The sequence below is a fragment of the Stenella coeruleoalba genome (assembly GCF_951394435.1).
Source record: "Stenella coeruleoalba genome assembly, chromosome: 15".
NCBI lineage: Eukaryota > Metazoa > Chordata > Mammalia > Artiodactyla > Delphinidae > Stenella > Stenella coeruleoalba.
The window spans coordinates 46,293,514-46,309,794 of NC_137161.1; the positions used below are offsets into that span (position 1 = coordinate 46,293,514).

At 46.3% G+C, this 16,281-nt stretch overlaps 1 protein-coding gene across 1 annotated transcript in view; it reads right to left on the bottom strand.

The window, feature by feature from the left end:
• Positions 1-570: 570 nt before the first annotated feature.
• Positions 571-16,281, bottom strand: part of CFAP61 (cilia and flagella associated protein 61) — a 260,039-nt gene continuing 244,328 nt past the window's right edge. The window contains exons 26-27 of the mRNA XM_079945951.1: positions 8,328-8,418; positions 571-1,039 (exon numbers count right to left, since the gene is read on the bottom strand). Of these exons, the coding sequence (XP_079802077.1) occupies positions 839-1,039; positions 8,328-8,418 (292 nt within the window). The 3' untranslated portion in view covers positions 571-838. The remainder of the gene's footprint in view (positions 1,040-8,327; positions 8,419-16,281) is intronic.

Consider the following 16,281-nt stretch of genomic DNA (forward strand, 5'->3'; position numbering starts at 1 on the left):
GTCACACTATCTGCTTAAAAGAGATTCAAATAAATGAAAACAGTCTTATGTGTTGTTCCTGAATCCATATTTTGTGCTAGGCACTTAATTTGCTTTATTTACAAGAAAGAGGGCTACTGACCCACGTTACAGGTGACAGGTACCAGAGGGGGCCGATGCAAAGCAACAGCGCTGAGGGCCAAAGGAAATGACCGAGATTAGTTTCCCACCACCGTTTTCTAGTCTAAAACCTGTGTGTGAACCTGAATTGATCTTCCAGTTTTTCGGTGCATTTATGCTCCTGATCTGGGACAGGAAGTAGAAATACAGGGGCCGTGAGAGCAGCCTCCTCGTTTCAAAAGTTCCTGTAAACTTGTCTGTGCAATCAGTCCTTCTGATGTTAAGTTACAGAGATAATTTCCTGTCATCTGTTTTACTCATTTTCCATCCTGGGCACACGATTTTCTTTTTTATCGCCCACGAGTATGACCGGGTAAACATGTAAAGGACTAGCAGCATTGGCGGCAGGACTTTTCAGGAAATCAAACAGAACCACGCCCAAGGTAAAAAACAAGTTTTACACAGTACGGTCTCATTTTATTGCTAAAATGGGTTATTCTGCCCAGGAACACGCCTGGTGTTGGTAAAGCGTCTCCCTGCCCCAGAATCCAGACGCACCGCCGTGCGCCACCTACTGGGACGATAGGAAACCACAGGCATCGGTGGACACGGAAAAGAAAGGAGGGAACCACGACGGTGCCTGGCGGTCCAGCCAGGCTTCAGAGAGGTTTCCTGCTTCTGCGGAGCACTCCCCGGAACGATACGAGTGGAAGCAATCAAGTGGAGGCCGTGGCCACCGCTAAACGATGCCCTGCCACGCGTACATGGGCAGGTGGTAATGATTATAGCGCAGATAGTCAAGGATGCTCTTCTCCACCAGAGGCCTGTAGATGGTTTCCTGGAAAACTCTTCTGAGGTAATTCCTGGGCTTCTCGGGCAGGTTAATGCCCTCATCTTCGATCCGACGGGCTAATTCTTCTATGGAAGGAAGGTTTTCCTCCTGGAAAATACGGTAAAAGGCCAGATACTAAAATTACTTGGGCTTAGCTCCACAGTAAGAGGGCAGTTTCACTAAAACTCCCCAAGGTTGGTCATTTTGTTTTCTACATTAAAAAAAAAATTTTTTTTAACTGTGGCAAAACACACATAGCATAAAATTTACCACTTTAACCATTTTTAAGTGTAAGATTCAAAGGTGTTAGCGGCTTTCACACTGTCAGCCATGACCACCCTCATCTCCAGAATGTCCGTATCCTCCCAAATTGTAACTCTTTAATTTAACACCTGACTCCCCCTCCCTCTCCTCCCAGCCCCTGGCGACCACCCTTCTCCTTTCTCTATGGCATCTCGTGTAAATGGAATCAAACACTATTTGTCTTTTTGTGACTGTCTTACTTCACGTAGCATAATGTCTTCAAGGTTCAGCAAGGGTAGTAATTTTAAGCTCTTAATTTTAAACTCTTAATGTACAGATAGAAAAGATCTGTATATCAGGCTTGTTTTAAAAATAAGAAAGGAGGTGATTAAAGATTTTTACATGAAAACTCCTAGATGGTTACTTTACTTGGTTACAGTCCCCAAGAAATGGGATTTTTAAAACCCTGGAATAAATTCTGAGTAAAGGCAAATTTCATTGATATCTTTAAAGATGGGGCTCAGAGGGAATAAAGTTATTTGAAGTTGAGAAGCATATGCTGTGCATGTTTACAATACAGTAGAGATTTTTCCAACATTTTATTATAAAGTAAAAGGATTCAAACATAGAGGCAAGTTGACAGAACGGTGCGCTTGGCATCTGCATACACACTGCCTGGTTTCTACAGCTACCATACTTGCTTCATCACCTATCTGCCCATCTATAGGAGGCTTGTTATAAAAAGCACTTCACTCAAAAATTAAAAAACGTTTTTAAAAAGGGACTTGCCTGGTGGTCCAGTGGTTAAGACTCTGTGCTTCCAATGCCGGAGGCACAGGTTCGATCCCCAGTCAGGGGACTAAGATCCCACATGCCATGTGGCGTGGCCAAACTAAAATCACTTCACTGAGATTTGAGCTGTGTGCTTTCTGAACACCACAATAATTGAAAATTACCCTAAAGGAAGATGGACTTTGATGGTATATTTATTTGACCTTCCAATAATTCTTTTTTATTTTTAACAGCAAAAAACCACAAAAAAGCGGATAACTTGCAGAGTTCTATTGGATCATTAATTTATTAATAGTAAGAACTTAGAAAACTAGATTCAAACTATATGGAGACATAAGGTAATTATCACTTGATTAAGTAAGTGAGACACTGCCAGGTGTGGCAGATTATACACACATCACCTGGAAGTACAGTCAGTGGGGGGCCAGGACTCCAAATGGGCTCAACAAAGACGGTAAGAGAGAAAATGGCAAGGGATGCCCAGAACTAAGTATTAGAGGCACTGAAACATTTGAGTGCCCAAGCACGTATGCAGTACATCTGAGATTGATTCTTTCTCCCTTAATTTTTCAGGAAAAATGTATCAAACATAAGCAGTGAATATACAAAAATTAGAGAAGATTTTGGGCTCGTGTTGCATGATGCTGTTCTAACATCAGAGTAAACGGTGTAAGGTCACAGAATGGAGCTTTTAAATTTACGGAACACAAATACTGCTCTAGATCGTAAACTCATTTTTGTACATTTGCCTCTCCTGGTGTGACCTTTTCTCAGTGTGATCACCTCCCGCCGACACTGTGACCACCCCCGCCCAGGGTGACCACCCCCCCTCCCAACGTGCTCATCTGTGAGCAGCTCACCTCACAATGCCACAGACGACACTTGACCTTTTATGTCTGGCTTCTTTCAGTTAACTCAGTGTTTTGAGGTTCATCCGCTTTCTAGACTGTATCAGTACTTCATGTCTTTTATGGCAGAATAACGTTCCATCGTGTGGATAGTCCACATTTGTTGATCCACCTGTCCCTTGATGGGCATTTGGGTTCTTTCTTCCATCTTGTAATTCTGAATAGTGCTGCTATGAACGTTCATATACAAGTATTCCTTTGGGTATATACCTAGGAGTGCAATGGCTAGGTCATATAGTAATTCTGTTTGTAAGCTGTTAGGAGCCATCAAACCATTTTTTTCACGGCAACTGCATAATAATTTTACATTCCCACTAGCAATGTGTGAGTTCCAATTTTTCCACATCTTTGCCAACAATCATTATTTCCTCTTTTTTTTTTTTTTTAACTATAGCCATCCCAGTGGGCGTGATGTGGTATTTCACTGGGGCCCTGGTTTGCATTTCCCTAATGATTAATGATGTGGTTTGCATTTCCCTAAAGATTAGTGATGTTAACATCTTTTCATATAAATGGGTTTACTCTGGCTCTTAATTTTACTCCATTGATCTATATGTCTATCCTTATGCAAGTACCATACTGTCTTGGTTACTGTTGATTTGTATTAAGTTTTGAAATTGCAAAGTGTGTATCCTTCAACTTTTTAAAAATTCCTCAAATCGTTTTAGCTTGCATTTGCATCTGAACTTTAGGATTGACTTTCCATTTCTAAAAAAAAAGCCATGGGGATTTTTATAGGATTGCATTGAATCTGTAGATTGCTTTGCATAGTATTCCTATCTTAACAATATTTTTTTTTAGTTTAAAACTTGGCACTTTGGTTTTTAAAATTTTTATTTTATATTGGAGTATAGTTGACTTACAGTGTTGTGTTAGTTTCAGTATACAGCAAAGTGATTGTTATACATATACATATATCTATTCTTTTTCAGATTCTTTTCCCATTTAGGTTATCCTATCTTAACAATATTAAATATTCAAATCCATGAACATAGATGTCTTTTCATTATTAAGGTCTTCTTTAATTTCTTTCAGAAATGTTTTGTGGTTTGCAGTGTACAAGTCTTATACCTCCTTGCTTAAATTTATTCCCAAGTATTTTAATATTTTTGATGCTATTGTAAATGGAATTGTTTTCTTAATTTCATTTTGGATTATTGATTGCTAATGTAGACAACTGATTATTGTATGTTGATCTTATATCCTGTAACTTTGCCAAGTCCATCTATTAGCTCTAATATTCTTTTGTGATTTTTTAAAATTTTCTTTATATAAGATCACGTCCTTTGAAAATAGAGATAGTTTTCCTTTCAAACGTGGATGCCTTTTATTTCTTTTTCCTGCCTAATTGCTGTGGCTAGAACTTCCAGTACACTGTTGAATGTAAGTGGTGAAAGCAGGCATTCTTGTCTAGTTCCAGATCTCTGAGGTAAAACTTTCAGTCCTTCACTATTGAGTGTGATGTTAGCTGTAGGCTTTTCATAAATACTCTTTATCAGGTTGGGTCAGTTTCCTTCTGTTCCTGGCTTTTTAGTGTTTTTACTATGAAAGCATGTGTGATTTAGTCAAATGCTTTTTCTGCATCAATTGAGATTGTAGCACTTCTCCCCCTCTTTCATTTTATTAATGTGGTGTATTACATGGATTAATTTTCATATGTTGAACCACTCTTACATTCCTGGCGTAAATCTTGGTTGTGGTGTATAATCCTTTTGGTGTGCTACTGGATTTAGTTTGCTAGTATTCTGCTGAAGATTTTTGCATCATAACTTCATAAGGGATATTGTTCTGTAGTTTTCTTTTGATGTCTTTGGCTCTGGTATCAGGGTAATCCTGGCCTCACAGAATGGGCTAGGAAGTGTTCCTTCCTCTCCTATTTGTCTGAGGAGTTTGAAAAGGATCAGTGTTAATTCTTATTCAAATGTCTGGTAGAATTCAGCAGTGAAACCGTCAGGTCTTGGGATTCCCTTTTTTGGGAGGTTTTAGGTTACTGATTCAATACCTTTACTTGTCATATAGGTCTCTTGAGATTTTCTGTTTCTTCTTGAGTCAGTTTTTGTAGTTTGTGTGTTTCTTGGAATTTCTCTGTTTCATCTAGGTTATCTGTTTAGTTGGCATACAACTGTTCATAATATTCTCTTTTAACCTTTATTATTTAAGGTTGGTAAATGTCCCCATTTTCATTTCATTAGGGATTTGAGTCTTTTTTTTTCTTGATTAATCTAGCTAAAGGTTTATTTTGTTGATCTTTTAAAAGAACCAGCTTTTGGTTTCATCAGTTTTCTCTGTTTTTTTTTAATTCTTTATTTCATTTATCTCCACTCTGATGTTTATTAAGTCCTTCCTTCTGCTAGCATTGGGTTTAGTTTGGTTTTCTTTTTCTAGTTTGGTTTTCTTTCTTCTAGTTCCTTAAGGAGTAGAATTAAGTTACTGATTTGAGGGCTTTCCTGTTTTTTAAATGTAAGCATTTATAGCTATAAATTTCTCTCTGAAAACTGTTTTCTCTTTGCATCCCATAAATTTTGGTCGGTTGTGTTTTCATTTTCATTTGTCTCTAAGTACTTCTAACATCCCATTTGGTTTCTTCTTTGAAACCAAAGAAGTTGCTTAAGAATCTGTTGTTCACTTTCTAGTTGATTTCTAGTCTCATTTCATCGTGGTTGGAGAATATACTTTGTATGGTTTAAGTCTTTTAAAATTTATTGACACTTGTTTGGTGGCCTGTCCTGGAGAATGTTCCACACGCACTTGAGAAGACCATGCATCCTGCTGTTGTTGGGTCGAGTGCTCCGTATGAATCTGTTAGGTCCGGTTGGTTTTTAGTGCTATTCAAGTATTCTATTATCTTGTTAATCTTCTACCTGGTTCTATCCATTACTGAAAGTGAGATATTAAAGTCTCTATTATTTTCAAACTATTTTTTCCCAACTCTATCAATACCCATCTTTCTGAAGGATGATTTTGACTATACAGAATTTCACCTTGGTCAGTGACTCTTTGGCTAGATGCATGACCAGAGGATTTATAAGCCATTCCCCTTTTGACTTCCACAAAAGGATTTGAGATGTCTTATAATGATCTTGTTTTCAAAATAAATCATATACACATTTAAAATCTACATATGACTTATGGAAGTCCTAGATAATAGTCATTTATTTCTTTCTCCACACGTGCAGGGAGGGGAAAATTGATAAACTGAGTGCTAGGACATCATAGTTAATGGGATTGAACTTCTGTACTTCCCTGAAGACAAGGTAGAAAGTGAAATTAAGTGGGTTACATCATCTCAACATTTGATAAAAGGAATTACTGTTATTCTGTAGTGAAGGCTATCTGCTTTGTTTTCCTATTACCAGACTCCTCAGTGAAATTCCCGCATGTCTGTTTGTATGACTACCACTTCCACTATTGGCCTGTCTCCACCATACCTGTCACAGTCACTCTGACTTTTGGTGGCCGGCACTTCCTTGGGGCCATTCTGTGCCCCGTGCTCGCACACAAACCCTCCCTTTCTCCCCCCGAGCTCTCTGAGTCCCTGTTCCATGTGTATCTGAGCTACAGGCAGACACCACTACAGGCCCCAACGCCTCCTGTGGCCCTTGCACTTGACAGATGTCAGAACAGTCCCCCAGTGGAGGCTCTTCTTGCAGAGGTTCCCCTTTCTGGAAATGTAGAGAATCCATGAGGATGGTTGGGGAAGCCTTAGAGCATCTTCTGCAAAGGCCACTTGCAGTCTCCCTGCTCTCCTGCCAGGGCCCACTGCCAGGCCGAGTTTACGCACTGCAGACTGACCCACGGCAAACATGTTCTCCTGCCTAAAAGGTTTCAGGAGTCTCAGCGGGCGCCATGAGAAGCAGCCACCATTGCGTTTGAGGATGTGTGCTTGGGAAAATGAAGGGAAAGTTTCCCTTTTAAACTTGACACCAAAAACCGCTTGGCTCTGTGCCAAAGGTTAACTGAGGAGTTCAGATCTGGGGTTTAGAAGGTTTAGGCATAGAATGTTGATGGAATAGCGAGAATACTGATGACTCCTTCTTACGGGGCAGTGGTGAGCTGCAGGTTGTCTTGGGAGGGAAGAGGGAGGGAGCTTAGCCAAGCTCAGTGAGCACCAGGCTTCCAGCTCGGGGTCATGTTTTAATGTGGACCGACTTCCTCACAGCCCCGAACGAAGTGCAGGGACCTGGCTGACCTGTGACATCCTAAATCTCTCTATCTCATTACTATTCTCATTTCCAATTTGAATGACTCTTGCCGTGGCTGACCTGGGCCTTTAGCCGTTGGCCCCTCTGCTTCCCTTGGGTACGCTTCCCCGCCTGGTTCCTATCTTTGTGGGCATCAAAGAGAATTGAGTTTGGTTTAAACTTTAACCCTATGTTTCCCAATCTGAATCTACCTCTGATTAGTAAAATTACGTCGGTTTCCCAGCTTGGACCCCCCCAGGGATGAAACTGAACAGGGGCGGGGCAATGAGGAGAGGGTACCACGCCACCGCTGTGGTCCAGGGCCGTCATCCCTGGCTTTGGAGCGGGAGACCCTTGGGTTGCGTGAAGTCTCTCGGCTTCAGCTTCCTCATGGGTGAAGTGGAGGTGATGACAACAATGCCTCCACCCACCTCGGAGGGTCCCTGTGTGGTTCGGTGGGGTGGGGCGTGCAGAGGCTAGAACAAGGGGCCTGGGGACCTGGGCTGCATCTGTGCATCCGGTGTGGCAGCCCACACCCCGGGGACCCACGAGGAGGCGACACAGAGACGCAGAACCTGCCCGTCTAGACAGTCGGACGAGGCGGAAGGTCAGCTGAGCCCCAGCTCTCGTCCGAGTGAATCGAGGAGGAGTCTAGAATGCACGTTTGACCAAAGATGTAAACTCCCCGCAACTCCGGTAAGGACTCTAGGTGTTGAAAAAGATAAATTTTCCCAAATATTTTGCTACGTACATGGCAGAGTCCAATTTCCTGCCGAGTACGGAGCCTGCGGGGTGTGCAGCCTCACTTCCAGTTAATTCTACGTTGCTTGGAGAAAGAAGTTTCGGTTATAAAAGGAGTGCATTTCGACACCTGTTGAGTCCCCTGACACCTTTGGAACAACACGCGCACACGAAGGGTTAGCGAACAGCTGGCAAACGCGGACAGAAACTATAGGAACGCAGCCTTCATGCTCGAGGGCAAGGAGATACCACCCACACCATGCTTTCAGCCCTCACTGTCCGCGGATAATGAAAGTACAGGTACCTGTAAAAGGGGAAAGCACATCTGCCCCGCCTAAGAGATTGGAACAATCCACATTCCCTGAAATATCACCATCTACGTTTACCTACTCCTTAGTTTGTTTCTGTGAGGGACAGTTGATTTTCAAAGTGAAACCGTAAAGTGGGAATGTAGGGAAAAGTCTAAATGATCAACAACTGTAACTGCTTCATTTGCAAGGAATAACCTACATATCTGTTAATCACTCTTACCTCCTTGGAGGATAAGATCTGGCGCAACTCTTTCCGGAGATCAATAAAACGATCGTGAAAGAGGGCCATGCACCACGGCTCCATGAAGTAGCTGGTGAGGGAAGGAAAAGGTTCAGTTAGTTGGAAACTTTCTCATTACCACTGATAAAGTACTTACCTGCTTTTTTTGCCTTTATAAATCACGGTTCTGGCCCCTTTGCGATCGTTTGCTCATGAAATGGCTCGCGGAACAGCATGGCCAATCAATTTTGTAAATGGATGTCCCTGATGTAAGGCCAGCTTCCATAATTACATTTAAAGTGGTTTAATTCAGAGCTGGGGCAAGACCCAGTGAAGAACCCTGATTTTATCAGAATTTAAAAGCCTGAAGACTTGTAAAGAACGGTGTCTCCATTATCTGCCCTCGTTTGAGAAAAACAGATTGCAGGATTAACTGAACTGCTGCATAAACAAATTAAATTTGGGGAGACAATAACACAAATGTTGTTCATCATTAAGGTTTCTGGATTAATAATGACCAGAAAAACAGGCCACCTCGGTGTTGCAACACGGCCTTCGTGCAACTGCACGGACGCCTAATTGAATCTTTCTTCAGAGAGCAGTTCTGTTGGTGGCCCTATTTGCTAACTTTGCCCTGAAAACTGTTTGAACACATGCTTTCTTATGTGGAAGACAGTATGGCCATCCTTTATTTACAGGGGATTGCTGAATATTTGATGCATTCTTGGAAGAGCCAGGAACATTTACTGGTATTTTAACTCTTACTTTGTCTTAATGTTCAGTGTCTCGGAACAGGAAACTTCGCTCCTTCATGGTTAGAGACACGTGGGTGATGTGAGCTCCTCTGGATGTGAGTTTGTCGTTCCTGGGACTGTTAGTGGATGTCACGTGTGTGTCCAGGGGAAGAAAAACTGGTGCCCACATGCAGATGAGCACCTTCTGTTTTCCGAGACAAGTTAATTCTTGGGAAGGAGGTAACGAGCCCCAGGGACACCGAGGCATTAAAGGACCGGGGCAGTGACAAGCATGCGTACAATCAACCTGGCACTCAGCCACACGGCTCAGTACCTATCACCTGTTCGCCTGACCAGAATAGGACCTAATTTCATCCTTAACTACCTACTTTGTTGTTCAGGTCATATTTTCATCCAACTATGAATTCCACTAATGTGGGCTCCATACCCACTCTGTGACCAGCACTGTTCTGGGTACTGGGGAGACAGCAGGGACCAACACAGACAAACATCCCTGCCACCGTGGAGCTTATATCCAAGCGATAAATAGGTCCACGTTCAGGATGCAAATAAGAACTGCTTAGGAGGAAACATAAATCAAGCGAGGACGGGAGACACAGAGCAAGGCTCTCCCCTAAGACAGTGACTTAGTGAGTAAAGCCCGAGGGACAGAGACGGGAGACAGTGAGCCACGTGGGGCTCTGGGGAAAGAGCCTTCCAGGAACAGCAGGTGCAAAGGCCCGGAGGCAGGAATGTGCCTGGCCCTCCAGGAGGCGGAGTAGAGATAAGCAGGGCGGGGGTGGGGGGTGGGGTGGGGTGGTCGGGGTTGAGCTTAGGAAGGTGATGGGCAGGAAGGATGATCCTGGAGGCAGAAATGCACTCACACGTGCTGTGTGATAGCTCCACGGCTGTCTAGCTCAGCACCTGTGTGCAACAGGCGTCCTATAGATGTTCACTGAACCAAGGAAGGAATAATGAATGCGTGAACGGCACGCAGCGTGGTATACACTCCATCCTGCCTGGCCCTGATTGGTCTTTCATTAATATAGAGTAAAGTTCTGCTAAGTACATAGGCGATAAAACACTGCAAAGTGCCCCAAGATGGGCAGTAGCACCGAAGAGCGAGCCTCATGGGAACAGGGGGAGAGCCGTGGGCGAGCCCAGGCTGGAAGGGTGGTCTGCCTGAGCCCTGAGGCCCGGAGGGAGGGCAGAGGAGGTCCGGGGGGCACTCGTGGAAACCTGTCAGAGGTCTGAGTGACTCAAGGCTGCTGAATCCTGAATGAATGGAGTTGATGGGGGTTCTGGCTGGGGTTCTGGGCCCCCACAGACCCAGGCCGACATCCAACACCCATCTAATTCCTGGAGCAAAGGCACTGATGCGGAGCCGGCCACCTTGGAAGGCATCAACTGAGAGGGGTGATGTTGATCTCCTCAGACGGTAGCCTCTTGGACCAAAGCATCAGTAATGCCTAAGCCCAGACACTCAAGCGCAGCTGTGCCAGGATGGTCCCTGCCTCTTAGGTCTCAGCAGCTTCTAGAAAAGCTTCAGGGAGTTGTGGACTTGCAAATCTTGAAACCGCTATAATGCCTGAGTTAGAGACCAGCAGGCGCTTTTATGTTTGTCGCCATCTTTCCTGCATTGCTCAGACGCCCAATCCTCCCGTGTGTTTCCACGGCAGCATCCCTGTGGAGGGTCTGAGGCTCTCACCTCCTCCGGCCCCTCCAGACACCTTCCACCCTGGCCCTCCTGCCAGATGGGCAGCCCAGAGGACCCGTGTCCACGTCTGCACCTCCCCAGTGCCATCCATGCCCACATCCAGTGCAAACCTCCTCTGTGGAGCTAACTCGTGGCCTGAAGGCTTCCACCCACTTCAGTGCGTGGGACACTTCTGACCGTGCGGGAAAGCTGACGCAGGGAGTGTCTTGACCTCTAACGCATGGTGGGCAACGGGTCCCCACGGCGTCCAGCACAGGCTGGTTCTCAGGAGACTGGAGGAGCCGGTGAGGATACCTGGGCCTGCTTCTCCCCGCTCTGTGGGGAGCTTCTGCGCTGGTGCGGTGACTCCGTTTAGGGTGGGCAAGAGGGGATTTTGAGTGGCATGGACCCCTGTGGGCCTCCTTGAAATCATCCTGGAAACATGGCAGCCTTCATTCTTAAAATTGGAAGAGCTTTGAATTTAACAGAACTCATTTTGCAATGGATGAGAACATTTCGTCAAGTGAAGATCGTCTCCTTTTGATATAATGTTAGAAAGAAGTTTTACTTTAGGAAAAGCTTTAGGTCTAGCTTTTCCCCCAAACTGAATGGCTCCTGTGCTTTAGTTTCTTTCCTTCTCCATAGAAAGGAGAGGGGCTTCTGGAATCCTTGCTGAGGCTGGTGGGGTGGGGGGCAGGTCTGCATTAACGGCCCCGGGGGCTTTGGATAGCTGGCATTAGTGCTGACCTTTGGGGAAATGTATATTTCCGTGAACACCGTGAATTAAAAAAATAGAAAACAATCGCTTCTTTCCCAGTTTACATTCAAAATGGAAGACCTCCATCGTTGGCGGCCGCACAATCTTCAGGAGACACTGTCTGGTAAGAGCACGGCCACGTGTGGTTTCTAAGTGGCCGTGTAGACTTGGGTGTTCGCATCATGAAATTCATTTCTAAACAGCCATGAGAAAAAGCTTACACGAACGCTCCAGGACCCAAACAGAAGGTGTGAATGTCTCTGTTCATTTTGCCACGGCTGGCCTGGTTTATTTCGGGGGACTTAGATTCTCCGTGACTTTTGCAAACGATACACTTTTCTCAGAAGGCCCAAGAAATGTCAACTTGTGGAACTGAATTAAGCATTCTGGTCGATGTGGTGCAATCGTGAAGGAATTGGTCAGACTTCTCCAGAGCTCGTCCTCGTCTGGTCATTCGGCCTAGTTGATGGACACCATCACACCAATGGGGTAGGGATCTGGTAACCAGCTCTGCCACTGGCCACGCTGGACGCTGAGAAAAGCAAATGGACAAGACACGCCGGTGAGGCTGCACTCGCCAGCCGTGGGACAAGCAGGACGCGTCTGAGGGGAAAGATAGGTGGATAAATGCTGTTCTTTCAGATCCTGGATCTCAAGCCCAAGGCCAGGGCCCTTCAGCAGCAGGTAGGGAAGGAGAGAGCGTTTCAGAAGAGCAACTGGAAATGCTAAACTACACAACAGTTGGAAAAGGCAGAGAGTGGCAGAGAAGAAACACACCTTGCCCTCCAAGATTTTTTTTTTTTTTTAATGAAAAGCATTCTCATTTTATCTTAGTGTGATAATAGTCAGTTTTTGCTTTTGGACCCGATCAGAGGGTCCCCAGCTGCCCCTCACACCTGCACAGAGGTTTATTCAAGCTGGAAACTCACCCAAGAGTTGCCTTTTCTCCTGGGGGTTGGGGGGCACTGCCGCTGGGGGGCCCACAGACCTTCCCGGGAGCATGATGTTCTCGTGGTCCAGGCCCTTTCTTGTACTGACAGCACCACAGACTCATGGTGGAGGACCGACATTCTCCTCCTGCCAGGCCTGGGAGTAGGTGACACCCAGCAGGAAGCCTCAGCCTTTGGGCTGCAGCGTGGCTGGGGCACCTCGGCCCTCCTGTGGACACTCCACATGCAGAAGAAAGGAAGTGACAGACGACAGGGTCCATCATCCAGGTTGCAGACACCCTGGGGGCCAGGTGTGACCTAGAGACGTCTTTGCTTTGGCCTGAACAGCATTTGGAAATTGGAGTTTCGGCCTTTCTCTAAAAGGTCAGATTTGGCCACGTTGGGTCCTCGTTGTTCTACGGCGGCAACCAACTCAATGGACAGATGCCCCTGCAGTCCCTTGTGGTCCATCCACCAGCCCGGCCAGCATCCCTCACCTTTGGGGCCACGGTGGGCATGTGGTGTGCCCACCAGTCCTGGTTAAGCAATTTGGGTGACACGGAGGTGTCACCAGCAGAGCCCACTGGGGTACCCAGGAAAAACGAGATGGAATCTGGGTGATAAGGTCTAACTCTTCTTTTGTGCTCAGTCTAGTTTCACTTGCCCGGAGGGGGACTGTGTGCAGATGCCTCGCACCTAACGTGTCGGATTAGAGTTCCCAGCTGTAGAACCGACACCCTAGCTGAGCTGGGCGTGTGCAGAGAGGCTGTGCCCAGCTCTGGGCCCGGGGCCGGAGCAGCACAGCTACCCCGCCACCCCCCCAGAACCCCGTCCCTCCCGCCGGTGAGACTCCTATAAAGCAGTCCCGTCCCCATCCCTGTCCCGCCCAAGGCCTGTCCCAGAGAGCCTGTGCTCTAGGGCAGGGGCTTGCACCCCTCCCTTCCGTGATCAGAGCAGAAAGCTGTCCCCCGCTCTGAGCCCATCTCCATCTTGTTCTATTGGCACAAGTAACACGGGGCCGGAGGACCCTTGTCGGGACTTGACTCGAAGGGGTGGTAACAGAAGCAGGTGTGTAAACATGTTCTCTGAAGCCACCTGCCCCCGTCCCCTTCCCCAGGCCAGTATGTGTGCCCAAAACACATATGCTGTCCTGTCTTCCTTTCTTCTTCCATCCTCTGTCCATTCGTTCATCCTTCCTAACAGGTTCTGTGAGGCCTTTCAAAGCCCTCTGTCTTTCCCTCCGACACCCATTTTGGTCTGGTCCTCTGTTCTCTGCCGCCTCTGCCCACCCCTCAGCGAATGCTTGCTCCTTCTCCGCCGTGCTCTCCCCTCCTCTCTGTCTGAGGCGTCGGCCAGAGCTGACCTCAGTGGCTGCAAAGTGGCAACGAGGGGGGCAACCTAGGGGGGGCGATTCTTTGCTGTTACTCCATCACAGCCATTGGTGGCAGATGCTTTGCTGGGCACTGTGGTCCCCACCCCCAAAGTGCACACACGAGGGTGGATGTGGTAGAGTGGAGGGCCGGGGGCAGGGAGGAGGGCCAGGTGGGGCAGCTGCCCTCACATCTGCGTCCTTTCTGTCGCTGCATTTCTATGTCACCCCTCTCGGGCAAGTGTTTGCCAAAAAATTCAAAATAACCCTGGCTTTAAAAAGGCATAGCGGTACTTTGTTCATATAAAGAAAGTCTAGGTGGGGTATCCAGGATTGGCATGGTGGTTCCATAGACATCAGATCACAGCACTAACCATAGGGCCCTTGGCCTCACAGAGCAAAATGGCTGCTGAGCTCCAGTCATCATAGATATGTTCTTGGATGGAAAAAGGGAAAATGAGGGTCCTTATTCTTTATTTTAGGAACAATTCCTAGAAATCTCACACAGTACTTCTATTTATATCTTACTGGCTAAGTTCGGTCAAATGGCTTCCTTGGCTGCCAGGAGTCTGGGGATCATTGTCATTTATTTTAGGTACAAAATAACATCCTATAACTCAGGATTCTGAAGAGCAAAGAGAGAACATACATTGTCTGCCATGATACCCAATAGACTCCACAACATCTACTTAACAGTCTTTTCTTACAGTTAAATCTACATCAATTGGGAGAGTGTGTTTAGTTGAAGTTCCCAGAATGAGAACATATCTTTAACTAGATTTAAACCTGTCCCCAAAGTAAGCCTTGTGGAAACACACACACACACACACACACACACACTACTTTCTATATGTGACAGTCACCTCCAAGTCCATGGGAAAGCCCTGGTGTCGTCCACATCCCCATCTGGCCTGAGTTGGCTTAAATGCAGAGGACAGGGGAGAACAATTTGTGTTCCCACTGTGAGGTTGCATTCTGGTCATTTTATTCTGCCCATAAAAGAAAGTGGATTCATGCATTTCAAAACAGTTTTCAAAACTAAGAATAGGAACAAATAAGCATTTCCAGTTAGCCCTAGGTTTGCTTGGAAATTAAATTACACATTTCTGGGGTGGTGGATTTACTCAAGGACGCCACATATTACACAAGTTGACACAGCCCCGTGACACACTGTGACAAGAAAACCCCGAAGACCAAAATGGAAGTTTGATGTGACTATTTCCTGTCCAGTTCAAGTTTGCCAGAATCGCTATCTAGTTCATTTATGGCTTCGAGGCAGATCTAGAAAGGTAAGATGAATGATTTTCAAAGCAAAACCGACTAGTTATTTGAGATCAGTTGTAATTGTCACCTGCACAAGATCTAGATAACAGAAAACCAAGTCTCCTCTGAATATAATTCGGCTACAGTGTTGTTGTCGCAATCTACAACAGGCATCACCAGATAAAGGATGTTTGCTGCTCTAAGGAAAAATGCCTCTCGATGCCCTGGCGCTAAAAGCAAAATTCTGATCTTTGGCAGAAGTCACCATCTTCTGACTGGCTTGTAAGCAACCTCTCTCTTAGTGCTGGTCAGCTCGTGGCTCTGCAGAGCTGGTGTTTGGCCAGTTACGCTGGTGTGCCAGGAACCAGAAGCTGACACTGCCTACGGCTGGGCACCCTGGGAGCCCCCGCCTGGCTGCAGAGGTGCCAGGAGAGACAGTCCCGAGCGGCTTGGAGTGTGAAGGCTGCTGTCTGCTGGATGCACTGGAACCAGTGTGATTTATTTGCCTGTGAGTGGACGAACCCTCGGCCCCGAGCCGAGGTGCCAGGAGGATGTGCTATCTCTCAAACACGAGTCTGTAAGAACACAGAATCCCAGGGCACATTTGTCCTGAGTCTGTGTCGGTGCCCAGATCGTGCTGAGGTTGGAGTCCTGCCTGACTGCCTCCGGAGTCTTGGTTTCTAGAAATGCTATTCCTACACGATTCTCTGAAAGATCTGTCTGCTGACCATTTGTTTTTCTGAATCCTGGACACTTAGCCCAGGAAAAGCTGTGCTTCATCTTAGGAAATGGAATACATTTCTCTCAGGCACCCTGCAAATCTAGCCACCGATACACATTTCCCTCCTTGCTTTGTCCTGGAAGGAACCCAAAGCTAAGTGTTCGAGTTCACTGCAGAAGCACCTGCGCTGTGAAGGGCGCAGCCTCTCCACCTGGGCTCAGCTTCGCATTGCTGGCCTGCCCGTGGCTGCCCTTTTACTGATGGCCTTTCTTTTTATCCCAGCTCTGCCACTTGTTAGCTTATGTAATCTTGAGCTGGGCTGCTTTAACCTCCCAGCCTCAGTCTTCATAGCTGTAAAATGGGGATAATGATGGTCCTTCCCGCAAAGAATGACTATCAGAATTCTCGGAGACACTGCAGGAAAGGGGTCTGGCTGTGTGCCTGGCGCAGGGCGGAGGGCCTGTGTACTGTGTTCGTCTTCTTCT